The sequence below is a fragment of the Cuculus canorus genome, chromosome 4 (assembly GCF_017976375.1).
Source record: "Cuculus canorus isolate bCucCan1 chromosome 4, bCucCan1.pri, whole genome shotgun sequence".
Classification (NCBI taxonomy): domain Eukaryota; kingdom Metazoa; phylum Chordata; class Aves; order Cuculiformes; family Cuculidae; genus Cuculus; species Cuculus canorus.
In genome coordinates, this window is record NC_071404.1 from 65264354 (window position 1) to 65291897 (window position 27544).

The window sequence follows — 27544 nt, forward strand, 5'->3', positions numbered from 1 at the left end:
TGACATGCCTGAGTGTGTTCAGAGCAAGTCAACAAAGCTGGTGAAGAGTCAGGAGCACAACTGTTATGTGCAGTGGCTGAGAGAACTGGGGCTGTTCAACTGGAAGAAAAGGAGGCTGGGGGAGACCTTATTACTCTCTGCAATTGTCTGAAAGGAGTTTGTAGCAAGATGGACATTGGTCTCCTTTCGCAAGTAACAAGCGATAGGGCAAGAGGAGATGGCCTCAGGTTGCACCAGTGGAAGTTTAGACTTTGTAACTGGAAAAATTCATCACCAAAAGTGTTGTCAAGCACTGGCATAGGCTGCCCCAGGAAGTAGTTGAGACACCATCCCTGGAAGTATTTAAAAGACTGTAGATGTAGTGCTTAGGGTTTAGTGGTGGACTTGGCAGTGTTAGGTTTCCGGTTTGACTGGGTCATCCTTAAAGGGCTTTTCAAACCTGGATGATTCTGTCGTTCTATACTCTGTTTTCCTTATTACCTTGATTCTTAATCACTATGGTTGAAGGGCTTGTCCGACTTGTGGTTGAAGTTTATAATGGGAATTACTTCTTTGGATTTCTGTGGATCTTTACTTTAACTACATCAAGCAGATTGTGTGTAAGTATCATTTTTTAAGTACTGCCTTTCTGTTGGCCAGCATGGCTGAGACACTTTGAAGTTAACCGTGTCAGTTAGTGCAGCATCTTTCTCTGTCCTTAGGAAATGTGAATTTGGCCTCTTCAGGGTAAGAGGAACAGCTGAAGGATTACTTTTTTAGCTTTACAGTGTAGCCTGATTGTTTGTATTGTTTCATTGAGAGTAAAAGCAGTTTGTTTGTAGTGATACAGAAAAGAGGACAAAGCACTTTATGATTTGCCTGTACTGTGTCTTATCGCTACTTGGGTACTACAGACATGTGACTCACATTTCTGATTGTCCATTGCTGCCTGTTTCTTTTAACATGACACCTGAAAAAGCCCACACGTGCTCTCTCTAGTGACACCATGCATGCCTGGGTTGAAATGCCCATAAACATCTACTTGACAGCATCTTTGCCTTGTTTCAGATTTGCTGTTCAGTTGCTAGATTTCTTTTTTGGTGTGTGTTTGTTTGTATAGTGGCTTCAAAAGCTGGTTATGCGGTTATTTTCTGGAATACAGTTTGACCATTTATTCCCTCATCTTTACATCACTTTACACTTAGATTGTAAGCTCCTTGAGTGCAGGATAGTCTGAAATTTCCAGTGGTACATTCCCATTGGTACAGTGGCTCATAGACTGGAGATTCCGTGTGCTATGCTAATAAAAATAACTAATTATTACTTTTTTTTTGTATAGTTCATAGAGGGGCCATTTGAAGAGTATTTAAAATGTCTGGAAAATCCACAGGTATGTTAAACTTGCTTTATAATAGAAAGCAGTACTTTTGTTGAAGTTCATGAGTAATTAGATTTTTTTTTCCTCACAAATGAGACTGAGTTTAAGAGGTCTATAATTACGTGAATGTATACTTTTATGTGTGTACTCTGTTGTAAAATGATTTTGGGAATTGTTTTTATGTCTTGACTTAATCTGATTCCTCAAAATTGTATCCCAATGTTTCTCACCTCTGCAAATGTCAACAAACAGCACTATTAGCTTTTTCTTGGAGACAGCCTTGAATAACGGTCTAAAAGCTTAGGTGATGAAAAGGCAGTTACTGATGTAAGGGACGTTGTGAACAATAGCCACAGGCTCTTATGAAGATACTGATTTCAAGCAAAACCTTTATTACTTCCCCTCTCCATTTAGTTTTTGTATTTTTGTTAAGGAGTTAACAATTTGTGTAACCTGGCAGAGGGGAAGAAGAGGACTATCTAGTGCACCATCGCAAAATCTGTTAATGTTTTTAAGCATTTGTGCATAAATTTAATAAAATTTTCCACTCCTACAAATTAAAGCACAATTTTAATTTCTTTTGTCCCCTGACCAGCATCCCTAGTCTGAATGGCCAACCAGATGGTTCTTTATTCCTGTTGCCAAAATGAATGGTGGAAGGGGGGAAAAAGTGGGTGTAAGCCTGTTCTGCTCCTGTCTTGCTTTGTTTAGTCCAGACCTCTTAATCCCAAAGCTTTGTTAGTCAAATCCCGAGGTTATAAGCTAGGCTAAATTGTAAATCATGCTGTTTTCCAGCCAGACTTACACTGCACCAAACTGTGCTAATGTAAATGGCTTATGGGACTGCCCTGTGTGTACGGTTCATCTATATCTAGAGATCCACAAAACCAGTCAGTATTGAAGGCAGAGGGTGACTTTTTAAAAGCACTTGATAAATCTGATGCTTACTATTTTCAAAAATCACTTTTGAAAATCTAGACTGCTGGTGATTTAACAAAAGAAAAAATAAAAACATTGTATCACCTTTGAAAAATCATGTTTTTTAATGATAGATCTGCATTTATGTGACTGTTTTCAGTACTCTCAGTTTTCATATAGATATATTTCTACTTTGGGGAAAAAAAATCCCTGTAGCTTGTACTTCTTAACCTTACTGGAATAGTTATTGTTATTTCAAAAAACCTTCAAATAGAATCCAAGTGTCTGGGCTGAACTCCAGACTCAGTGGTGAGAGATATTAGTTTATATCAATATATATATGTACACACATACAATGATTTCTTGCTTCTCTTGATCTATGCATGAGGAAGTACAATAATTGTGCCTTTGAACGTCATATTTTTTTTTTTCACTACAGGAATGGGTTGGACAAGTAGAAATAAGTGCCCTTTCTCTTATGTACAAGTAAGAAAACCTTTAAATATATTTTATTGAGATCAGTTTTGTTAATAGCAAAGATGGAATTGTATGTTATACTGTAGTTCTCTGGAAAATCACAAATACGCTTTGAAAAGCGTAGCTGTCAAGGTAATAAAAATAGAAAAGTGAGATTTGAAAATGACATTTAAGCTGGGATTTGTATACAGGGTTGCAAGAGTGTCACGCATCTCATCTGCACAACTAATTGTGGGTAGAGTCATACAGTTTGTATTTTGTTAATTTTCATATCTGAATGTTTCTGTTAAAATTCCATTTGTTCTTATTTCTCACCAAGGTTTTTATTATTAACGCTGTTGCTGAGCTGTGGGTTGTAGCCATATTTTCACTACTGATGTACAAACACTCTGACGTTGCGTAGCAGTATAAGGCTGTCCAGGGAAGTGATGGAATCTCTGTCCCTGGAGGTGATCAAAAAACATGTAGACATAGCACTTTGTGACATGATTTAGTAGGCATGGTGGTGTTGAGCTGATGGTTAGACTGGATGATCTTGGAGGTCCTTTCCGACCTTAATGATTCTATGATTCTAGGGCTGTTCTCACTCCTCCTCTGGTATGAAATTGTGTGTACAGGTATCAGACTGCCTGGTGTCCTGCTATAGCTTATTCTCTTTTCTGTATAGATTTTCCTTTTCCCACTGTATCACTCTAGAGAAAACAGTACAAGTTTGTCAAGAGCCGTAGCTTGATCTATGCTTGAGAAATATTTCAGTATTTAGGCACAGACAAACATCTTGGTGATGAACACTTTTGCTGACGTATTTTTGTTAACTATAATCCTATATATTATTCTTTATTCACAATATAGTATGAAAAAATATGCCAAATATTTATGACTGCTTTCCAATCACAGTGTGTGGGAATGAGCAACATACAGCATCTTCTCTTTCTGCTGTTTGTAAGCCAGTTAACATTCAGTATTTCAAAATGCTTACTGTAAATGAATGACTTTGTACTTTGACTCTTGAAGACACAGTTGCTAAGAGGAAAGAAACAAACTAGATAAACTACTTTTGGGTACTTAGATAAGTGCTAAGCTCAGGAAACTGCATGAAATTCTGTCTTTTCATTTTATGTGGTTAATGGAAGAGTTGAGTCGCATGTGCTGCATGGGTGGAAGAGGACGGAACTGAAAGTCTGAGTAAGGTTTGGTGCAAGAGACTTTGAGAGAAGGTCTGATGGTTGGATTGAGCCAGTGTACAGGGACATACCTCAATTTAAGTCAACAAAACCGCATGCGTGATTGGAACTGGATTATGATTGTTCTATTTCTGGCTGTAAGAAACATATTCTTATGAAGTAGAAGCACTTTGTTTTGGAGTTATAATACATTGGTGTCTGGGACCACAGCCGATATATGAACACAGAGACAAGTCCTGGCTAATAATAGCATTTTTAATTTCGTTTGGAAATGTGAGAAGGCTTGTGGCATAGTTGCAACTGCAAGTAGTATTTTACTACAGAGTTGTATGGCAGTAGTAATTGTTGTGTGTTCTTGTTTTGGGAAGACTGTCTTCCATTAAAAAGGCAATTTAGAGGCTCTGGGAAAACAGGAATGGTGATGGAGGTTGGGAGAAAGAGTTGCTTCCCTGCCTGCATATGGGCAGACTGAAGGGCAGCAGAAGTTTGTGCCAAGTGGAGAAGCAAGGGAGTTACAGACTTATTAAGTATAGGATAGAAACGTAATGTGGCTGGGTTTATTTCATTTCCACTCCTCAGACCTCTCTCAAGTTTAATCTGATTACGTGGTTTCCTTACCTTCCTGAAGTAGAGGTCAGTCCTTCAGCTATAAAAATCTTCCTCTTCTAATTGCATGTATTAAGTTGTAGAAAGCTGTTGTTTGGTTTCGTCTGTGTTTTTTTAATCCAAAACCTGAACCTGTGAATATACTTAATTTTTACAAGACTATAAACTTGGGCTTGTGTGACCAAGGAAGTAGTTGAAGGAAGTGATAGGTTGCTGAGCAAAGAATTCAAAAGGAAGATTATGGATAAAAGAGAGAGGCAATCAATGCAAGATCATGACAGACTCCGCTACTTGTTTTTCTGCCATAATCAGATTCATAGTCTTTCAGTTTTGAAAAAAATAAAAAACCAAATAGCGTGTTATGACAGTGTCAGTTGTGGATTTTCCTGTGTTTGTCACTTTAAATGCTTTTTAAATGCTTTTTAATCTAACAAGAATAAAAAAAGAATTAAAGTGTAGTGTGTAAATTCTAAATTTACTTAACTGTAGTAGCTCAGCTCTTCATTTATTGTATTTTTAATCCTCATAAGTGTAATGAGGTATCAAAACTTAGTTTGCAGTGATACAAAGTTTACTAAACCTGTTTTTAAAACCTTTGCTGTACTGATACCCTTGATGCTGAGTATCTGCCAGCGTTGCAGTACACGTACTCCTGGTTCCTGCCAGGCTTCTCACAAAATTTATTTCCCTTCCCTCGGCAGAGGTGTTTCTTTGAAATCCAGCAGTTTGAGTCTAAGGAACACAACGTGGTGTTTGACTCCGTGCTTGCTGGAGTCTTTATCCAAGGAGAGTGGAAAACTGAGCCTCCTGAATGCCTTTTTTTTTTTTTTTTTTGTCTTATTATCCATTTAGAAATACAGGAAAAGGTTCTTCTCACTACATGTGAAAAAAATGAGACATGTGGAGGGTCATGATTTTCAGAGGTGCTGGTGACTTGGTTAGAGTATCTGCTCACTGATGGTCTGTTGGACTTCTCATAGAATCATAGAATGTCCTGATTTAGAAGGGACCCGCAAGGATCAAGTCCAACTCCTGTCCCTGCATAGGACAACCACGACATTCACACTATGTGTCTGAGGGCCTTGTCCAAATGCTTCTGGAATACTGTCAGTCTTGGTGCCATGGGTACTTCCCTGGGGAGCTGTTCCAGTGCTCCACCACCCTGTGGATGAAGAGCCTTTTCCTAATATCCAAACTAAACCCCCACTTTTGACATGCTTCTTAGTATGCAATGGCAGCTGGGCCACCATTTGGAAGCAGGAACATTGTATGGACCCTTCTGAGTACAAAAACTTGGTTTGGGAGGCAAGAAGAGCACACACATGTGGCGTCTGTGCCCAGAAGGGTTCTTGCATGTAATCCGTCTGCTAGTACAGATTTAGCCTAAGCCATGGCTCGCCTTCCGGAAACTTCTCACTGTTTCCTGTCTCTGTTCATAAAAACAACCTCCTCTTTGGTCTGGTGGGCTTCCAAATGGCAAAGTGTAATGAATTTCTCCAGGACTGGAAAGCCATTGTCTTTCTAGATACAGCTCCAGAAACTGTTGTCTGGAAATTTGTTTCACTTGTCTTTTGCTCTGTGCATTTTGTGCCAGCACGTCTTGTACATTCTTTCATGCAAGCAAGTATTTTTTTGACCAGTGGTGGCGGTATTCATCTTCTTCAGTATTCTTTTCCACTAGGTGTTTTCTATTGCTTGAACTTGACTTGAATATTCCATTTTTTATTGATTTTTAAGTTAATTCTTAACTGCTACTTTTTTTCAGGAAAGATTTCATAATATACCAGGAACCAAATGCTTCTCCTTCACATGTAACTGAGAATGGCTTTTCTGATAAGGTAAAAAAAAAATAAGATGGCTATTTTGAAAGGCTGAATTAAGACTGCTGTATAAATAGCAAATAGCTTAATGTGAGTTTTATTATTCAACACAATTAGATGTTCTAAGAGTTCAATTTTAACAAAGTTTTTTGAAGTATTTAAGGCAACTATTCAGTTAGTACTTGTAGCACTTTTTGAGTAGATGGGCCGTGTTTGGTGTGTGGTACATCTTCCTAGTAATTTAAAATACTGTAAAATCAATTTGCAAGTGCTAACTGACATAGCTACCTCTGTTTTAAATTATTTTTGACTTCTGGTCGTGGTTTTTTTTTTGTTTTAAAGGACATCCACTAAAAGTTTTAATTGTTTTATGGACACTTTGAGATACTGAAAGATGACGAAGCACATTGATCCATTAAATTGAATTTAAAAGGTAGTGCTGATGTGAAAAATCAACTGAGATGCAAACCCTAAAGTATCTATATGTTTTTTTAATAGGTATTGCTGTGCTTCTCAAATGGGAGCCACTATGATATTGTTTATCCCATAGAGTATTCAGAAAAGGCTGCTATGTGCCAGTGTAAGTATTATGTTGGTTAGTTAAAAGGATGTATTCATATCAGAAATCTTGTAATAATCAACATCAGGTTTCAGGAAGAGGTTTTGTATGAAAGTTTATTATAGTCATTCTTTAGTAGCTTAGTTTTCCATTTGAATTGTCATTGACCATGATTTTGCAAGAGCATGAATTCTTATTGGGTCTTGATTCTTGACAAAGCAGATTACAAACCAAGAGAAGGCTTACCTGCCTCTTTGAATCTGGGTGGTCTAATGTAAACAGAAAATGTTGGTGTACTAGTTTATAATCTCTTGCATTGTCTTTCGTCAGCATTCTTGTTTTTGTATTTCAGACTATGTTAGCAAACTAATCGTTTGTGTGAAAATTATCCTTGCATGTGTAACTTGTCATAGAAATCATGGGAGTTGCATGTGCAAAAAATAACTGTCTTCATGGATTATTGCTTTATTTACTGGATTGCAGAAAAGCCCAAGGTCCTAATCAGGTTTGTTGGGTCACTGACGCTCCCTACAAGATTTCTCATTCTTCATGAAAACTCGTACCCATGTGTAGATTTACAAAGCAAAGGACAAATTTGCCTGTCAAGACCCGAGTTCTAGTAGTTTCATGCACACCCATTAAGCTGTTGTAACCGTAACTGGTTTTGTTTCTAATGCCCTCACTGTTCCAGTGAACACATCAAAATGTTTGCTTGCCTTGACTGAGGTAATTTGAAATGTGTATGTAGTGGTGGTGTTAAATCTCATTTGCTTGTAACTAATTGTGCTCTTCCACTTTCTTCTCCCTCTCCCCAGCTCTGCTGTATGAGTTGCTGTATGAGAGAGTGTTTGATACAGATGTAAAGAAAATCATAGAAGAACTTAGTGCTGCTGATGTGACGGAGGAAAGTAATGGTAGCAGTGAAGTATCTGCTTCAGATTCGGAAGATGACAACTACAGGTAGATGCAACTTAAAACTTAATGTAAGATACCTGGGAGTAGCACATGTTAAATGAGTTTAATGAAGTTCTGGTGGAATCTAAAAGTTAGACTTAAAAACCTTTACATAAGACTAAGAAGAGAAATGCTAAGAGGTAATTTAGAACTGTGAAAGAAGAAATATATAATCTTCACTGTACCTAAGGACAGAGTTCTGTTTCCTCTGTTTTTCCTGCAGTCTTGCTTTGGGTCTCTTTACTTAATGGAATATTGCCGTTCCAACATTTCCCTCTTCCTGTTTGAAACAGCAGAGTCTCCTGGGAGAACTGTGACTGTGCCAGTCTGGCATGGTAAAGTCCATGAGAGTAACTTGGCTCACTCTTGCAGCTGAGTAGAGTTACAGGAATCTGATCCAAGTTGTTTTGCTTTCACATCTAGGGGCCAAAATGCCAGCTTGAGATGTAGCTAACGGAGAAATACAGATGCAGCTTGTTCTGTTTTGTTCCTTGATCTTTTTGAAGTGATTATATTTGTGGGTTTCTGTTCCTTTTGCTGCATCTGGATGCTGTAGTTAGCTTTGAGATTTTGACCTACTGAAAGTCTTTGACAGTGCCATTTTTGCATTTACATATTGGTAGTTTTTCTTCTATTTAATACTGTTCTTGAAACTCTGGCTTTTGTGAAGTTCCACTGAAGCCATGGAGCTTATCCTATATTAGTGCATCTAATATAGGATATTAATATGTAATGTTAGTGTCCTCTCTCCCTGCTGGCCATCATGAAAGTCCTTTCTAGGGGCTCTGCTGTAGTCTATGTGGCAGAAGAAATTCTTTGAGGTGGTGGGAACTGATTATTTTTTTCCTGATGCTGGAAACAACAGAAACGAAGATGATGGAAGTCACCACAGAAAGAAACCCGAGTTCTGGGAAAGGGATTAGCTCCCTTTCTTGTTTGGGGAAAAAAAATACTAAGGAACATTTCCAGTTAAAATATAAAATATTTCTGCCTCAAGGAACAATTATTGTAGTTAAATGTCAGAGAGTGGAAACCTCTAGTCGTTTCTGTTCTTGGAGCTTTCCTGGGCTTCATATGCAGTAGCGTTGCCTGGTATCTTTGGGATTCATAAGAAAATATACTGCTAATCCCCATAGCACCTTTGTAAATGAAGGTCATATACTCACTCGAGACTATAAAGCTCAATGTTTTTGATTTAAACCATATGTCTTATGATGCAAGAGCATGTATATGTGACTCTTGACCTAGTTAACCCAAATCACAAACACTTCACTCTGTTTATGAAGTCTTAAAATTTTACTTGCCATAAAGTTGACTTCAGCTTGTTTCATTGCTTACTTTTCCAGAAGATCTTTTTCATTGTATGTGAACTTTTCAGTTACGTTGTTATTAATGTAATTGTTTATTTTGGTCTGAGTGCTGACAGTTGCCTGCAACTGCTGTAGGGAAAAATACTTGATTTTCTCTGTGGAAAGTAATTTTCCAGCCATGTCAGGTGCAGAAAATAGGAGTAAATTAAAGTGCCTGTTGCCATTTAGTTAATGGAGTGGTTTTTGGTTTTGAGATTTGGTCTGGGTCTTTAATGTCTGCTTTTGCTATGTTTTCTTTCCATAGCTGCAAAAATTTTTAGAGGAATTTTGTTTCCCTTGCCTGCGCTCCCCTCCCTTTTTTTTTTTCTTATGTGATAACTGAGTCAGTACTTCCTAAAACTTGTACTTTGAAACAAAAATCTTACTTTTGACTTTATATAATATAGAAATGTAGTTCTTTAGACTTTGGTTTTTCACTTAAGAGATGAAGATGTTCTGTGGGATGCTTAATTGTGGAAAATAAATGAGAGAGTGGTAGTTTCAGTAGTTTTATCCACTTTCAAGATGTTTCTTACCTGATGTCCAGGCCTTAATAATGCTATATTACCACAGCTCACTTCTGTCCTTTTGCAGAACTAAAGCTACACCAGTTAGTGATGTGAATGGATTGAAATCTCTTTCTGGCAACAAGGTATTTATATGTTAAGATTTACTTTCTTCTAATAGCTTGTACTCTGCTATATTTTTCAGCAGTCATGAGAGAATCTTGAGTTTCTAGCTTTCCAAATGCATAATATCTTAAAAACTACTTACTACTTTGAAAAGTAATGTTTGTGTTTGATGTTCCAAAAGGTGGATGGTGTCCCTTTTAATGTTGCTTAGTTCTTAATTTTTTTCTGGTATGGTTAAAAGAAAACCATTGAATTATTTTTTTCAAAGCCATTCAGCTTGTTTATCAGGCTTGAGCACTGTGATTGAAAAATAGGGAACTGTACATCTTTATGGTAGCTGACCATTTGCTGCTTTGTTCTGTTTCATACAGCACCTTAAGAGCAATGGGAATCCTACCTTGTTGGGCTTGCCTAAAAAAGTTCTTAAATCGCTCCATCCCACAGTTTACAGAAATGTTGAATATGATGTTTGGCTCCAATCCAAATGGGGTAAGTGAATACTTAGGAGGTTCAGCTTGTGCAAGCTGATCTATAAAGTGAAGCTCTCTTGAAATGATGCAAGTGGCAGTCTGGGTTTAGGCAGTAGTCTTTCTTACATGAGTCAGTGTGCAGATTTAGGGCCTGAAGTTCTTGTTTGCATTTTTACTGTATCAAGTAAATCTTTTAAATAATTAATATATTACTGTAATGTATTTACAGATCAGCAAAAGCAAGATTTTTCTATTGCTGCTGGCATGCAATACTCGGTTGGAGATAAATGTAAAGTAAGTAGTATTGAATTATAGTTTATAGAGAAGTTAATTTTTTTGCTTGAGATGCCAATTTTCCCTCTGTCTTAACTGTTTGGATAGATGATCGATGCTTTCTAAATAATCTTTGATTGGGTCTTCAACTGTGCGTATGCATGTTATTTAATTGTGGCAGTGTTTGTGACTTACAGCATACGTGTAGAAGTGATAGAACATCTGATCAGTGCAATTTTACTGCATTAAAAAGTCACAAGGTTAACTTCAAGAGGATATTTAATAACATGACTGTGGATCTCAGCATTAAGCATGCAAATAAGTTTGTGCTGGCTTGCCTCCATGATGAGTATGCTGGATGTCGTAGAGCATTGCCTCTGTGTGAGAAGTAGGTATGTTGTGTGGTTCTGGCAAAGCTCTGCTCTTCTCTTGGCGAGCTCGGTATGCTAGTTAGTTATTCCAGCGATGTGCGAAAGAGTGGGGTAGGTCTGTTTTATAGAACTGCTGTCTTCATTGTGTCTTTTGCTGATGGCTGTGCTTGCTTTGTATATGGCTGCATGATAAAGTGTTTGCACGCATACAGTTGCATGATGTCCCTGCCCATGGCAGGGGAGTTGGAACTGGATGATCTTTAAGGTCGCTTCCAACCCAAACCATTCTGTGATTCTATGAGTGTTTTCTGTCATATAGGCTTTTCTTTGGAGAGACCAAATCTAAAATCATAGTTCTGTGTATTCACGTTCAACTCTGCAGATAATGATTGCTGTTCATAAATTTGCTTTTTTTAATCTCATTACTTCTAAGTTATGGAATACAGCTCACTTTAGTTACTGCAGATCCTGAAGACTCTGTAGTTTTGGACAATTCTTCCTCTTGAAGTAGCCAAAGTCTGTTACACAATTGCTCTTTAAATTCTGTTTAAATATGTAGTAGGTATTGCTGCTTAAGGAAGATTTGCCATTAAATTCTATTGTACCTAAGTTTTAGATTCATCTCCTTAGGTGTGTTAACTAAACTGGTGGCACTTGGTGAAATATAGTTCTTTCTAGGGCATTTGCCCATGTATTACAATTATTGATATTCATGTGAAAATAATCAGTTAGGTTTATTGTGCAGCACAGAGGCTCTTTCAGTTTGTACTTTTAAAATTTTTGTAATGGAATTAAAGTGCAGTGAATAAATTGCAGGAAAAACACATCTCCGAACTTAAAAAAATAAACCAACCCAAAACCCACAAACACTCACACAAAACAAACAAAATAACCTAATGTGGAGTTGATGATTTATTGCTTAATAATGCAGGCTTAAAACTTGTATTTAAGATACTAAGGCTGTCTTGTGTAGTATTTGCTAAGGGGCATAGATATTACTAGTAGAATAAACTCGGTACTTAACATACCCTCTGTCAAATTTTCTAGATATGTGGCCAGACAGTGAATATATGGGATAAAAGCTTGGGAAGGGAAGGTGAAGTAAATAGTGAAAGTGGAGTTGAGCTGGAAAGGCAAATGTAGCAGAACAGTATGAAATCTATTTGTTATTTAACAGAAGAAGTTTAAGAACAGGAAATTTCAGTCAGACGAGAAACACTAGAATCCTGTTGGAACACCATTTTTTTGGGTATTTTAAAAATCTTTCTGAAGAATAACTTCAGAAATAATTAGTGTTGATTATGTGCTTAGTTAAAGTAAATTTCACTGAAGTTAGTAATGAATTTTTTCTGTACATGGATTTTAACAAGGAAAAGCTTTGGGTTTAATTCTAAGAGAAAATGTTTTCAGTAAAGCTGAAAAGCTTGATCCACTGATTACTTTTACCTTTGTTGTGTAGTTTTGAAAGCCACATTCCATTAAGCAGTGTTACCCGGCAAGCTTTCTTTTTTGTGTTGTGTTTTTTGTTTTTCGTCTTATTTTTATTTTTCATCACATTTTTATTTCTTTTTGAAGAAGCAATGTTATTGAAGATTTGCTTTTGGTACATTTATTGATTTACGTGATATTTATTCCTCAGGTCTTCTGTTGCCCAGAGGAAAAGTTCTGTTTTTAACATTGCTGATACTTTATAAAGACTTACATCCTCTCATTGTCTTCCTTAAAGCTTATGCACCTTCTTTTTTCTTGTTTTTTTTCCCATTTTAGGTGCGCTTAGACCATAATGGGAAGTTTTATAATGCCCATATTCAAGAAGTTTGTTCAGAGAATGGGCCAGTTGTTGTGTTTGTAGAACAGCTTGGAGCAAAGTAAGTGATTGATCTCGTTTGGAGAAGAGTGCCAAACTGAACCATGGTAATGGCAACATTACTTTAGTTAAGAGTAAATTTCAGCCTTGCTTCTGACGCAGTTTTGCCACAAATTTATTAAGAAAACAACATACTGAATAAAAAAAGAAGGGGTTCTGCATTGATGGTGACTTTTTTTTTTCCTTAGGTCTAAGTAGTCTGGATATCACTTGCAGATTAAAACAGGAACTACATTAGGATAAGAGGGTTTATTTTTGCACAAGATTCAATCCTAAACAGACTGACACCATCCTAATTAAATGCTGCTTGTTATGCCTAATAATTACATGCTGGATTTGTGATGAACATTTCTTATTAGAAGGTCCATCAAAGCACCTGACTTCTCTGTCGGTTGAGTATTGGGCTTCTCTGCCTTATTTCATACAGAGTGTCAAGTTGCTGTTTCGGTCACTGTCATCTTTGCCCTACCGTCGGACAAACTGTTTAAAGTTGTTGGGGGCTGGTTTTTTTGTGTGGTGTTGGTTGGCTGTTTCTGTTGGGGATGGGTGGATGTTGAGACACCATCTTGAGCTCTGTTCTCGAATTGTTCTGGGGCAAAAACCCCCTCAGTTAAGTGTAGTTTGGGAAAAGGAAACCCTTTCAATCAAGGTTAAATGAGGGAAGGAGAAGGGTGTCCATGAATCTTGTGTGATCTTCTGTAGAAAAAAAAAAAAGTGAGATCTGAAAATTATTTTGCAGTTTGTTCTGTTTTTAAATTGAGGGTTCGCCTGATTTGAACTGTCTGTTATAGACTAGAATGTCTTCCTTCTAAATAATGCGAGCAGTTGCTTGGACTTCCTGCTGCATCTTCTGTTAAAAATGCTGTAATTTCTCTGGGATACAAACAATGAATATAATATTTTTCAGTCTTGGCATCTATTGCAGTGGTTGTGATAAAGTTATCTGAGTAGATTGCTTTTTCTGATTATTCTCCTTTCCTGCCTGTCCTGAAAACATTATAATACTCACTTCACAAATGGCCAATCTTACTTTACTGGATAGGTTTGCATCAACTTAACAGAGAGTTTTATTTTTAAATAAAAATAAAAAAGGTTCTGCACATTGCTTGAATGTGATCATAAAGAAGAAATGACTTTGAATGCAACATTCTCAAAAATGGAAAGATCCGTCAGTCATAGTAAACATGGTATTGATTTATGCAATCCCCAGTCTGGTTCTTAAGCTATTTTTCCTTCCATAACTCCTTGTTCTGTAGGCATGCTGTCTCACTGAAGAGCCTTAAACCTCTTCCACAGACCTCTCCTATGGAGGGCTGGAACACTGTGCCAGGGAAGAAGATGAAAAAGTTTTTCCCAACGTGGGGGCAGAATGCTCAGCCCGGTAGGATTGTACCTGTCCTTGTGTGGCAGAATCTTTGTTGTCAGATATTTTGTCCTGAAGAGCTTAAGAAATGATTGAAAAGAATCTCTCTGTTCTCACACCTTTATCACAGATGCAGATTGCAGAGGGCCGAAGAATCAGAGCAAGTCGATAAAACCCCAGTCAGCTCTACCTCCTCGGCTTCAGCATACTGTGGGAACTAGGCAGCACCAGTTCTTATGTTCTGGACCCCAACCTCATCAGACCTCAGCTGAGCAAAAAACTCCAGGCAGGAATCCTTCCCAGACTGCAAGGTAAAACTGCATGTAACGTTTTCCTTATCTTGAACTCTAGCTGAGCTTCCTGGATTCCACGCACCTGCTTCAGATGCCTCCAACGTGCTCTTTTGAAATATGCTGCCATTGTATTCTTAAGAAGTGCCACATCCTTAAAAACACACACAAGCACTGGAAAAAATTCTTTTTTAAAAAAACTGTATTTTTAATTTTAAACCTTTTTCAAACTTGCTGCCATCATGAGCTCCCGCTCTTTTTCTTGCATTGCAGCATCTCTTGTGGAAACATCGTATGCAAAACTGAAGTTTCTTCATGGAAGGTGGATGTTGGGTTTTTTGGTGGTTGGGGTTCTTTTTTCTTGTTGGGGATGAAATAATGTTGTGTGTAGCATTCTTGGGCACGGGTAAGATTTTCCCTCAGCTTCTGCAGAACCTGTCATAAAGGATTGCTTCATGCTCTTCTTGAAAGAGCATGAGAAACAGCATTTTGCCTGCAGTTTTTGGTAGTGAAATTTTTGATTGATCGTGCTGCTGCAGGAGAGTTTTTCACCATTGCCGCTCTTCTATCTACAAGACTATTCTGTACTTGGCTACAAAACCAACTCTTCATGGTCTGTTCTGTCACTCATCTGTATCGTAGCTCCTTGCGGAATACATGGAGGTGGGGTGGGGTGTCTTTGGAGTCTGTCACATGCAATGTTTAAGGGCGTTTTTCTTCCACCTTTGATGTAAATACAGGAGTATACCAAGATGTTAAGTAATTCAGAAATTCAGAACATTTTGTGTAACGATGGGTCAGACATGGAAAATGTGTTGCATTTTTCACTTCTGTTGTTGAATTTACAGAAATCTTCCCCAACTTCCCCTTGTGTGTTCCTAGATAGCACATGGGGTGTGGTCAGTTCTCAGTTGGCACAGAAATGGATTAGATCACTTGATGCAACCATTTGTCTTTTAACTATGATCTAATAATTACCATTCGTTCTATAAAAGTCTTCCAAAATCATGTTGAATGAAATAAAAGTTTGTCAAAATACCTTCTTTCCCTTCCTTATAGAAAGGATGTGTTATATGTGGAATCATATAAGCAGTGCTATTTCATTATAGTCTTTCTTCCTTCCAAACCACAAGTTTGTATTATTTTTGATTCTGGTGAATTTCTTTGTCAAAGTGATCCCGTTCTATTTTTCCTTTACAGGAAACCAGACCGGGAGAGAACCGAGGATCTGAACCACGGCAGTAGAGACAGTAACTACTTTGGCCTCTCTCCAGAGGAACGCAGGGAGAAACAAGCTATAGAAGAATCTCGTTCGCTTTATGAGATCCAGCAGAGGGATGAACAAGCTTTTCCCGCTCTTTCCAATGTATGTGTTTTTCCATTGTAATTAATAGTGTATTTTTCATACTTGTCTGTGAACCTTTAATCAGCAATTGTTTTGCTGTCCTTGCATTCAAAGGTTAAGGGTCTTTTCTTCTCATTCACTTTCTGCGTAAGAATAAGTGAATCCACAATGCTTTATATATTCAAGATAATACACAAATGTAGCAGTTCCCTTTGGGAATAATGAATGTCTGCCATATGCAGTTTTTTAGGCATATTAAGTACGGTAGACACATGAGCTTCTGAAGCTGTGGGCTTCTCTCTTCGTGTTCCTCTTGTCTTTGGAAGGCTTTGCAGTCCCTACAGTTACTTGAATGTTGTTTTTTTTTTTTTTATTGTATGGTGGAATCAAACTTTAAGGTGAGGACAGAAGTTGCTCTAAAATATGGTTTAATTTAGCTGAGAAATAGCTCTGTGAAATGGCACTGTGGTTCTTGATCATTATCAGAGGTGCCTAGGTGATTGTTTCTGATCTGGTTCACGCAAAGCCTGTAAGTGAGTCTGTTTTTAGCCTGAGAAGTTACTGGTGTGAGAACTTGCCTGATGTCAGCAGTAATGCACGATTTTTGCCCAACTTGCTCTTTCTGTTGTGGAACTGTGGACTCGTGTCTGTCTGAGGGAAGAATGTGGCCTTGAGATTTTGAGAGATTATTCTATTGATGCAGCTTTTAAAGAAAGTGGACTGCAAGCGAGAGGATCTTGTGGGTAAAGAGCTGCTGTCTGCATAGGTTTAGTCTAGAGACATGTGGGGCTTTTTGGGTTTTAAATCCTAGGGCAAACAATAACCAAGAACCAGGCTGGGAAGAATGAGTAGGTGAAAGATGGACTTTGTGGAAGTGACTTTCTGCAGTGACTCTTTCGGTTCTTGAGCAGTAATTACTTACATTGGTGTAACCGAGATGTGCACAGCTCTTCTGAGCTGCCAAGAGCAGACTGAGACTGAAGCCTGACAGACAGAGGTTGCTCTCTGAGCTGTGGTTGCCAGTAGGCTCTGTTTGCTCACCTGCAGGAGAAGGATGTGATTTGAAAGCAGATGTTGTCTGAGCAAAGCAGTTTTTGTTTCCCATGTGAACTAATGACATGAACGCTCTTAAAAGATACTGAGAAAAATTTAGTGATTAATGAAAGAGTGACTGAATCTGGATGATATCGGTCAAGGCTGGTTTTGTTTCTCCCCACCTTTCTCCCTATAGATGAATATTACATGTCACGAAGGCATAGTAAGTGTCATATCAGATGATGGCAAACTGTCATCAGACTTCTTACATAAATTTGTATTTCTGCTTTTTTTAAACTTATTTAGAATCAGTCGGTCTGTCAGGCTGCTACGCAGACTGTGGATAACTTAAACCAGAAAAAGTTCTCAAATAATGAAAGAAGAAACAGCAAGTGGACAGCAGAGGTGGAAGAGCAGAAGGATAAAGGTAAAAATAAATAGTTTTAGAACAAGGCTTGTTTTTTGTTTGCTTGTTTTTATTACCAGCCTCAGAATTTATTCAAGATGGGGCATCTGTTTAGGCAATAAGGGGAAAAATATTGTGCTTAATAGTGCCAAAGTAGGCTAGGCTCAAGGTAGCAAAGGTGTGGTTTGGGAAGAAAGTGCATGTTTTCTTGCTTTGTGAATGTGGCTGAAAGAGCAGGCTCCTTGCTGGCATTTGGGTAGTAAAAGGGAAGACGAATGAGAGAAATGGAAAGACTGTCAGAGCTACCCTAAATTACGTGCTGTTGAAATTCTAGTAAGTGTGGCAGAAAGTGCCAGTTGGCGCCACAAGCCCCCCACCCCCGCCATTTGCAGTAGAAAGAGTTGTTACACAGTCAAAATTTGTTTGGGTTTTCTCCCTGCCCCGAATCTCTTATGACACTCTTTTAGCTTCTCTTCATTGATTCTATGTTTTTGTCTCCTGTGAGGAAGTGGAATGTGGCAGCAATAGATGAAAACTGTAGCTGCCCAGTGGGAGGTAGTAAATCTTCGCTAACTCAACTGATAGTGTCTGATTTGGGTTTTTTTGCCCTGTCACTTTGCCATAACTAAACATTTAGTTTGATCTTGGCTTCTCCCACCTGTTTTATTTTTTATTTTTTTTGAAATAAAATTCAGGCTCTTCAGCATCCTCTTAGAATCTGTTCCTTGCCTCCATTTTTCAAGGTTTTTTTAAGTTCCCTCACCTCTGGGAACAGCAGAGACATTGCTGTTGTGTAGTTTTGGTAGTTGTATTCCTCAGTCCCTCTACCACATGTAATCCCTTCTTGAATAGTCTCACAAGGACTGATGTTACCTACTTTTCTTTCTCCAAACATCTGAAAACGTGTTTGATTTGAAAACTTGTTTCATCAGCAACGCCAAAATGAATGTCCATGCAGAGAAAGCTGTTTACCAGTGTCATGGTAGATTTTGCTGAAGTGAAGCATGTACAGCTTTCTCTGTGTCTTGTTACATGCTGGATTGCCTTGCCTCTTCTAAAACTAGGTTAAAAATCCTATGGAAACAAATTGTCCTTCTGAGTATTTAGAGATTCCTCTTGGTGCTTGGGAAATTGGCAGGAATTCTCATAATCAATATTGTTTTCGTTTACATTGTTGTCTAGTTGCGATGGCGCAGATGCTAAGCTTTTAAAAACTCCATATCTATTTAGTGGCTACCACTAAGCTTATGTGTGTGAACTTGATTGACAAGCAGTGGTAAAGAGATTTGAACATCAGGGAGGATGTGAAGAACTTGTACTGATTATATTACATGAAGAGTATGCCATGACTGGTTTTCAACACAATCTCCCCCACCAAGTGTGTGCTGTTGCTTGAGAAATTAAACTTTCTGCATCAGCCGGAAAACTTTTTCTAGGCCTTTTGAAACATAGAAACCTTCTAAACTGGTCTCTCTTTTACCCAGTCAAAAGTAGACAAGACTTTAAGCTTCTTAACACTTGGATATGGAAATGGCAGGGCAGTTGGAACTAGATGATCTTTAAGGTCCCTTCCAACCCAAACTATTCTATGATTCTAAATGCAGATCAAAATACTTTCACTTTAAGGAAAGTACAAAGTTTTTTTTTTCACTAGGAGGCATTTTGGATGAATGATACTTGCTTGAAGAGGCAACTGTGTTTCTTTCCTGCTCCCCTGAAGCATAAGTGAAATGGTTAACAAACGTCAGTAAGACCTGTAGAGCTTTGAAACCCAGGTTGAAGTAGCTGGTGTACTGCCTTAATGATTGTTTGGTTTAGGATGCTTTAATCTTTGATAAAAATTGAAGTTTAAGTTTTCTGAAGTAATATGTGCTGAGGTCGATTTTGTTTTGAAGGTTTAATGTTGGAAAGACAGACTTTAGCTGGCTTAAGTTGTGATAGTCGTAAATGGTGTAATGGTTCATTTACTAGGTTATGTCTTTGTGTTACAGAGTCAAATTCCAAGCAGATCCACTTAAGTCAGAAGCTTGAGCCAAATTCATCTGAGGTAATCTTAAAGAAAAGACCAAATTTTTTTTCAATGTTATTGCTTCTCTGATATGTGATTAGCAGAGCAGTAGCTGCCTCTAGGGCTGTGTTTGCTGCTGCTTTACAGCTTTTGGTGAAATACTTCTAAGGTTGGAGGCTTGTATTGCTGTCAGCTTTCCTCAGCCCCTGTAACCCCTACTTATAGTCTTTCTCTGCAGTCTTGAGTTCTCAGATCTGGGCTATCGAGAGCACTTATGAATCTGGATTTGTGATTGCTTACTACAGTCTGTGCTTTCAGTGTAATGGCACCACAGAAGATTTGATATTTACTAATAGCTACTGTGCTAACAGACCACAACCTCTGAAGTTCAGTGAAGATTTGTGGCCTCTCGTTGGCTTTTAACCTTTGCTGTCCTTTCAATGAGCAAAATGTAACACTAGTGTAATAGCTATTGGATGCTCAGCCCACTTTGTGTGTAGAGTGATTTAATGTCTTTGAATGCTGCTTTGAAAAGTAAATCTGACCGTCAGACTAGCTGTGTCTGTTGTTTCTAACTTTGCTTTAGAAGAATAATCAAGATGAGAGTTATCCGAAAGCTCCATCTCCTTTGGAACAAGTTAAAACAGATTCTCCGATTCTCGCTGAGCAAGTAAGAAATGTTTGTTTGATTTCAAAGTTTTCCAGTCAGGAGACTTCAGACAAAGGGGAGCTTCATCACAGCCACGTATGTATTATGATACTGGCTTTTAATTAGAGAGTCATTTCCATGATGATAATGCTGAAATTTCACATTTACAGTTAGGAATCTGTTATGTCCAACATAAAGAATGTAAAAGGACAAGGCTTGATAGAAAAGCAAAGGTGTATCCTATCTCTTCTTGAAGTTATTTCATATCTTTTTCTTAAGATAATCATTCTCTTCTCTTTAAATTCTTTACCTTTCATTTTTCAGGTTTCTCCAAGATTATTGGTAATTGTTTGTGAGGGTGGGTTTTTTTCAGATGGGAGATATTTAACTGTAATGCAGTGGTTCTAGCACTGGTGGTTGGCTGTGGTAGAGCCACGCTCTGGATAGAGTTTGGGGCAGAGTTTTTCACCCAGCGACGTGAAGTATCTCAGATCTTTTATGCATACAGCCCAATACGTTACTGGTTAATATTTTGCTCTGTTGATTGTGGTGATCTGGGTAATACTGAGTCATCAAGCCCTTTTTGGTAGAATTCAGACACGTTAGGGCTCACCAGCAGTGGTGATGTAGAATAATTAATGTGATCTCTTTGTTTTCGTAGAACCTGACAGAATGCTTACCAAGTGTTACTCCAACACCCTCACCTGTCTTTTCCGAGGTGCATTTACCTCCAGCAGTGCCTTCCGTACCAGCCATTGTGCCAGCTTGGCCAAGTGAGCCAACAACCTATGGACCAGCAGGTTTGAAGAAATATTAACATACATCAGAAACCACTAACCCTGAAAAACACTATAACTGTATTGCTCAATTGAAGATGCCTCCAGGAGACACTGTTTTTATGTAACTTCACATTCCAAAGGGAGTCATTTATAGGAATATAGTTTCTCACTGCTGTAATCTGTTAAGAGCTTTAGTAGATCTTTTATTGCCCATCAGTTTTGTTTGCTTTAGTCCCTTCCTGAAGGTGGAAGGGGGATGCACGCTCAGTTGTCGATTTCTCTCCTGAGTGGGATAACATTACATTTTGAGGGGGCTTGAGGATGTGCATAAGGTAGAATACATTGTCACTATGTTGAAGTGTGCGTTTGTGCTGTGTGTCTCATGTAATCAGTTCCTTGATTCACTAAGGGTCTGTGCCAGCTCGGGTCTGGCATGCCAGCTGGTCATGCCAGCTCGGGTCTGGCATGTCTGGAACTAATCAGATCCATTTGGAGCTGCAAAGCTAGTATGTTTTATGTGTGCTGCGCTTAGCATTTGCTTAGATTCAGTACTGCTTATTTGCTCAGGTGCTCTTTTCTCTCCCCGTGCTTTCAATTCAGCATACTGGGTGCACATGATATGGGAATAATCCTGTCATACTCGATGGCGTCTGTGTCAGAAGGTGCATAGCCCAGTTAATCTGAGCTCAGATTCAGCGCTGATTGTAAATGACTACTCAGAATGAGAACTGCAGAGATTCACATAGATGTTTCAGCTCTCTGCTTTTTTTCACTCCCAATTTCCTTCTGGTATTCATAATTTTAAAAATAAATATGGGAAAAGTTTTATATCTTGCTGGAAAACTTAACTGTTTCACTCTTTCTGAAAACTGTTCTCTGCATTTAGCCAAATCTTTGGTTTATAGCTTCCCAGCTCAAGAATTTTCTCCTGTGTCTTCCCAAATACTTTTTTTTTTATCCTTCTGTCTTTTGAAACTAGCTTTCCTGCTGTCAATTGTAAATAGTTGCTATATATGTTTTTTTCCCTTAGGTATTCCAGCCCAAATACCTGCTTCCTCATTGATGCCAGCCCCAGCAACAGGACCTGACTCTATAGTATCCCAGGCTCAGGTAACATCTGCTCCAGTTGCTGGAGTTCCTGTGTCGCTACAAGCAGTTAACCAGCCTTTAATGCCTTTGCCTCAGACTCTGAATCCTTATCAGGATCCGCTGTACCCTGGATTCCCTCTTAGCGAAAAGGGAGAAAGAGCCGTTGCACCCTCTTACTCCCTGTGCAATACTGGGGAAGACTTGCCTAAAGGTGAGAAGCTACAGGGAAACCTGGATTTTATACCATTGTTCCTATTAGGAACTTTCTTTTCCTAAAGTGTAGCTAAAGACCGCTTTAGATGAGCCTAGACCAAGAGCAGTCCTTTGGTCCTGTTGCTGCTCTGTGTCAAAAGATCCGATTGTTGTCATTCCATGATTTTAAGGTGTGGGAGGGAACACTGAACAGAGTTGTAACTCTTTCAGTTTGCATTGCTAACTTGGTGCTTACTTTAAGTGGTTATGTGGTTCTTAGCTTGACTGACCATAACTTGAGGTTTTGTGGATGTAAAGGATTTTCTTTGGAGAGCTGCCTCCTTTTGCAGTAACGGGTTTTCTCTTGCAATCAAAAACTTGGATGCCGTTAAGCTTATTTCCTTACTGATCTGGGAAAGCACAGGTTTTGGCATGCTACAAATCTGGAATATACCATAAAGAACGTATCAGTGTGGGATTGCACGGCCGTGTTTGTTTACTGAACTGTTTCTATAAAAACTAGAGATGCAGTTCCAACAAACTTAAAACTGAAATCTAAACTGCAGTCGTGTTCTAAATACCTTACCAATACTCTCCAAATCAAAGACATGGAGCCAGCGTTTCTCTACTGAAATGGAACTTTACATAGGGACCAATCTTTGGATCGAGTGGAGTATGATATTTTAGGTCTTCACAGATCTTTTCTGTTGTTTTTCTTTTCTAGATAAGAATATTCTTAGATTTTTCTTCAATCTTGGTGTGAAGGTAACTCTTCAAACTTTCTTTATGTTTTTGTGTTTGTTATATACTAAAATTTGCTTGTCTTTGTGAGTAGTTAGAGCGCAGAAATGTAGTTGCTGCAGCTGTTCACTTCATCTTTCCATTTGAAATACTTTCTTATTTTGCCATCTATTAACTGGGATGCCAGCAGTGGCCCATGTTGCTGTTCGAGTCAACAGAAGCATATTTTAACTCAACAGTGATATGAGAACTATTGGCTTCCAACTGTGGCTGCACAAGCGACAGATTGTGCTTTCCAAACTCACAGGTAAACTGTTGTGAGTTTGCAGATGCATTCTTGCGGAAGCTGTGTATGGTAGAAAAGAAAAGGCCCTCCAGTTCTGACCATGTCTGTGTATGGGCAAAGCCACTGCAACACAAATATCTCGTATGTCTTTCCCTGGAGACACTCCCTCAAGTCACCTGCACGTCTGTCCTTTCTGCTCAGGTTAAGGACAGCACTAGTTTACTTTTAAACTTCTAAGTAATTCTAATAGCAGTTGATGTGTATGTGTGGTACAAAACTGTGTGTATGGTTGGGAAAAGGCTTATCCACAAAGGCCACATTCTCCATTTGTGAGTAAGGACCAGTTGTTTGCTTAGTTTTTCCCTTCCACACATAAAAATGTTCCTTTTTTACCTTCTCCTTCTGTCAGGTGAAGTACTTTGGAAAAGGTGCTGAGAGCATTTGGCTTATTCTACATGACTTTGGCCATGAGTAACAATTTTCTTTGGTGTCTGTGCATGGAATGTTCAGCACAACTTAGAAAGTAAATTTAGATTTGATAACTGTGTTTAATACGAGTCTCTCTGCTTAATCAAAAATCTGTAAGTCATTAGCAAGTGTACACTGCTCTTGTTTCATAAGCCTACTCATATCTGGGGCTCTCCTTGATGGTACTGTGTATTATTTAGGATGTAGTCAGTCATTTTGGTGCTTCAGCACCATCTACCGGTCCAAGTACCATGTTGTAGGAGCTGTGCTCCTCAGCTGCTCAGCTCTGATAGACCTGGGAAGTTCTCGTGCATTGCCCTGTCCATTGCTTTGGTCCCAGCTCCTGCCATGCTGTTATCCGCACTCTTCCAGCTCCTTGTTCAGAGTGAACTGACTGGTAACCAGTGAGAGGAGGTCTGGGTAGGCTTCCTAGGACGGTTTGCCCTGGGAATTGTTTCTACAGATGGCACAGATAAGAAGGTGCCAGGTTTTGGGCTCTGTCTTCAAGCTGATAGGCAAAATGTGTGCACATATGTGGATTTCAGTCTTTACAAATCGTCCTTGGGGAAATGATCAAACTTTGGGTCTCGGCATAGGGTTTATTTGTTTGGTTTTTTTTAAATGATAATGTGTGTTGTGACTTCTTGTTGTTTTGATTGTTATCCCTTAGAATCTCGAACAGGGAGCTCGTAGGGCAAATTGTGATTCTGGAAAATGAATTTGAAATGCGTGTCGTGAAATGTACAGCTAAAGCTTGGTTTAACTGCATCATGTGTTTAAATTGACTGTGTAGAATCATAGAATGGTCTGGGTTGGAAGGGACCTTAAAGCCCATCCAGTTCCAACCCCACCTCCCACCAGACCAGGCTGCTCAAGGCCCCATCCAAGCTGGCCTTGAACACCTCCAGGGATGGGGCAGCCACAGCTTCCCTGGGCAACCTGTGCCAGTGACTCACCACCCTCACCGTGGACAATTTTTTCCTAATGTCTAATCCAAATCTTCCGCCTTCCAACTTAAAGCCATTCCCCCTCATCCTGTCCCTACATGCCCTTGTAAAAACCCCTTTCCAGCTTTCTTGCAGGCCCCCTTCAGGTACTGGAAGTTGGCTATAACGTCTCTTACTGGTTGTGACTGTTGCCCATTGCAGCTGCATCTGGAAGGGAAACAAAAAAATCCTGGACTCCTATATGTTTAGAATTGAGGGCAGTCATTTTAACTAAAATGAACCTTTACTTCCTGCAATGAACTGTTTCAAAATGGTGAATGACCTGTGTGCTATTATGTCTGTTTGAACATTCGAAAGACCAACTGCTCTTTTTTTGCCCCTTTTGTCTTGCAGGCGTACAGCTGCCCCATGTGGGCGCCCCATTCTTACCTGTACCCCCTGCACCAGGCCTACTTGGCTGTCTGTAGAATGTACCCAAACGTGTCCCTTCCTGTGTATCCGCACAACCCCTGGTTCCAGGAGGCTCTACCAACTCAGAATGAAAACGAAACCACACGAACAAACAGGCACTTTCCTGTTCAGAGTGAGGCCCGATCCAATGGCCAGATCCCACAGGCTGATCGATCTCCATCACTGCCTCTGATCGTACCTACGGCTCAGGTGTCGGAAAGTCAAGGACAACAGGTCTGCATAGAACCGGAGAACCCAGCGCAAGCTCTTCATGCAAACTACGAGGAATCCCTGAGGGGGAAAAACGTGTTCCCACAGTCACCCTTTGGACACAATCACTTCGTAGGAGCTGTTCCAATAGCACCTCCTTTCTTTCCTCACTTTTGGTATGGGTACCCAGTTCAGGGTTTTGTTGAAAATTCAGTAGTGAGACCTAATGTTGTTCTGTCTCCTGAGGACAAAGAGGCGACCGCTAACACCTCTGTGAACACATATGTGGCCAAGGAATGCAGCCCTCCAGTTCCTGCAGTAAACTCTGCAGAACAGATTCAGAAGACTAAGAGCAGCGGTGGCTCAAACACTGTGCCGTTCCCTGTGGCTGGGGCAAGCAGTGAATGCAGCGCCCCGAAGGAAACTGCCGCTAGGGCGCCTCAACTGGAGCAACCTTGTCCTTCGCCTTCCCCTGCTAAGCAAAAATCGACTGGGCAGCAAACTCGTTCTCCGCAGACACAGGGGACTGACAGGCAGCCAGCGGTGTCCAATGCTCCGCCAGTGTCGGCAGAGACACCCAAAAGTGAACTGAAAAATAGTATTCCCAGTCGTAAGGAGAAGACTGATAAAGGACGAGATTCCAAGGGCGCTGGTCACCTGCAGACAGAAAGCAGGGCACAGAGAACGAGGGAAGAGAGCTCGGAAGATGAGACTGAAGTTTCCGATATGCTGAGAAGTGGTAGATCCAAGCAATTTTATAACCAGACTTACGGGGGAGGCAGAAGGCCTAGGGCTGAGTGGGGTTATTCCGGTAGGGGAGGATACCAGTTCCAAAGGAATGAGGAAGCCTGGAAAGGACAAGCCAGCAGAAGCAGAGACGACGGCTACCAGTATCAGCGAAACTTTAGAGGGAGGCCATATAGGAATGACAGGAGAAGGGCAGCACTGGGAGATAATCAGAGGGGGCATCAAGCGTAGAATGCATGGATAATTGAAAAGTTTAAAATGCAAAAAGTGATTTGAAGTAGCAGTTCAAGATCTTAATCTTTCTTTTTAGTAAAGTTTAACTTTCGGCAAGTACAGACTAGGAGGACGTGAACTCCAACTTGATGGTTTTTGGGGATTATAGTTTGTTTGGCTTAGCATTTTTTCCTTGATGTCAAATTAGGAAAAAAAAATAGGTTTAGCGTTTGAGAATTTTTTTCCGCCACAAAGGTTTGAGTTTGTGACAGAACATGGATTCGTGCATTTACTAGCGGCAAATTACAGCATTTGATGTGATCTAGGTTCTAAAGGTGATGGTAACATTGCACCAAATATAAATATATATTTTCTCATACAATGCCTTAGTTCTGAACTGAGCTAAAGGAACTCTCAGCCTACTGCACTGTTGTCTTTGATGCTTCCAACCCAAAGGCCTTTCATCTCAAAAGATAAAAAACAATCTGTCAGACTTGAATGTTTCTCTCCAGTGTGTTACACGTACAGCAGCCAGCTGATCCTGTGTCTTAGGTTTGTTGTATATAGTTCTTTTCATATTCATAGGGTATATTTTTGAATTTGAAAAAGCATTTATTGTTGAAGTTGAAACCAAGACAAGCAGTCAAGAATAGCTGTGTATGAATTGGTAAGAATGGCCGTTTCCACCAAGAGTTCTTAATGCTGGTGACTAGAATGGTGCCTATGCCAACTGAATAATTACAAAGACAATAAAAATGTAGATGCTATGCATTTCCAAAATAATTCTGCATCTGTTATAATAGCAGAAGTTTTTTTAATGCCACTTTAACACTAATGCACTGACAAATCCTAGATATTTTGTGAGGAGAGACGCATAAAGTACATGTTACGCCTCTAAGTTTGTATGGTTGAGCTACTGTTCAGTATTCCTTTGTTGTTGCACTGTTGATGCAAATTTACGTTTTGCATGTACAACTCCTTGCTGGAACTACTTTTAAAATCAAGATGGAGAGTCTTGGTGTGCTCTGCTCTTCCCTAAAATTCAGAAGAAAGTGGCTTCTGCCTTATTTTTTACACTGTGTCAGAGTTCTGATGCTGTTTCTTCTGACCCTGAAAACGATCTCTGCAGCGTTCCTGTTGCCTTTGCAGTTTGGATGTTCAGCCATCTGGACTCGGCGAGTGCAGGGTACACAGTATTCACTCAGCTCTGCTCTGTAAAATTGACTGTTGTGTATATTTTTATATCTCTGTACATACTTGTGGAGGTGACGGTATCCTTTGTTCATGTCTGAGATTGCTCCCTCGATCAGGAAACTTGAGTGATTAATAGTTATGTGATGAAGAATTTCTTTTCAGATGCATGCCATGTATAAAGCCCTACTTAAAATAAATGTTTGTCTTTTCACTTGCTTTCTAAATTGTATTTATCTGTTTGAAACTGTGGCAATGACAGGGTAGAGCTTTGTTCTGATAGTTCGACTGCTGTCTA

The 27544-nt window shown here is 39.3% G+C and overlaps 1 protein-coding gene across 7 annotated transcripts in view; it reads left to right on the plus strand.

Moving 5' to 3' along the window:
• The window catches only part of OTUD4 (OTU deubiquitinase 4), a 37713-nt gene extending 10248 nt beyond the window's left edge, over positions 1-27465 (plus strand). For 2 of the 7 annotated variants that reach the window (XM_054066222.1, XM_054066225.1), the window contains exons 4-22: positions 1319-1369; positions 2715-2761; positions 6308-6380; positions 6861-6942; positions 7737-7881; positions 9819-9876; positions 10228-10345; positions 10556-10620; positions 12738-12838; positions 14094-14218; positions 14331-14511; positions 15691-15856; positions 17177-17297; positions 19268-19323; positions 19871-20029; positions 20595-20733; positions 21743-22012; positions 22718-22758; positions 24829-27465. In XM_054066222.1, the coding sequence (XP_053922197.1) occupies positions 1319-1369; positions 2715-2761; positions 6308-6380; positions 6861-6942; positions 7737-7881; positions 9819-9876; positions 10228-10345; positions 10556-10620; positions 12738-12838; positions 14094-14218; positions 14331-14511; positions 15691-15856; positions 17177-17297; positions 19268-19323; positions 19871-20029; positions 20595-20733; positions 21743-22012; positions 22718-22758; positions 24829-26073 (3243 nt within the window). In that variant the 3' untranslated portion in view covers positions 26074-27465. Of the gene's footprint in view, positions 1-1318; positions 1370-2714; positions 2762-6307; positions 6381-6860; positions 6943-7736; positions 7886-9818; positions 9877-10227; positions 10346-10555; positions 10621-12737; positions 12839-14093; positions 14219-14330; positions 14512-15690; positions 15857-17176; positions 17298-19267; positions 19324-19870; positions 20030-20594; positions 20734-21742; positions 22013-22717; positions 22759-24828 lie in introns of those variants that run through there. The other 5 variants (XM_009570265.2, XM_054066223.1, XM_009570264.2 and 2 more) reach the window with 5 other exon arrangements.
• Positions 27466-27544: the final 79 nt, after the last annotated feature.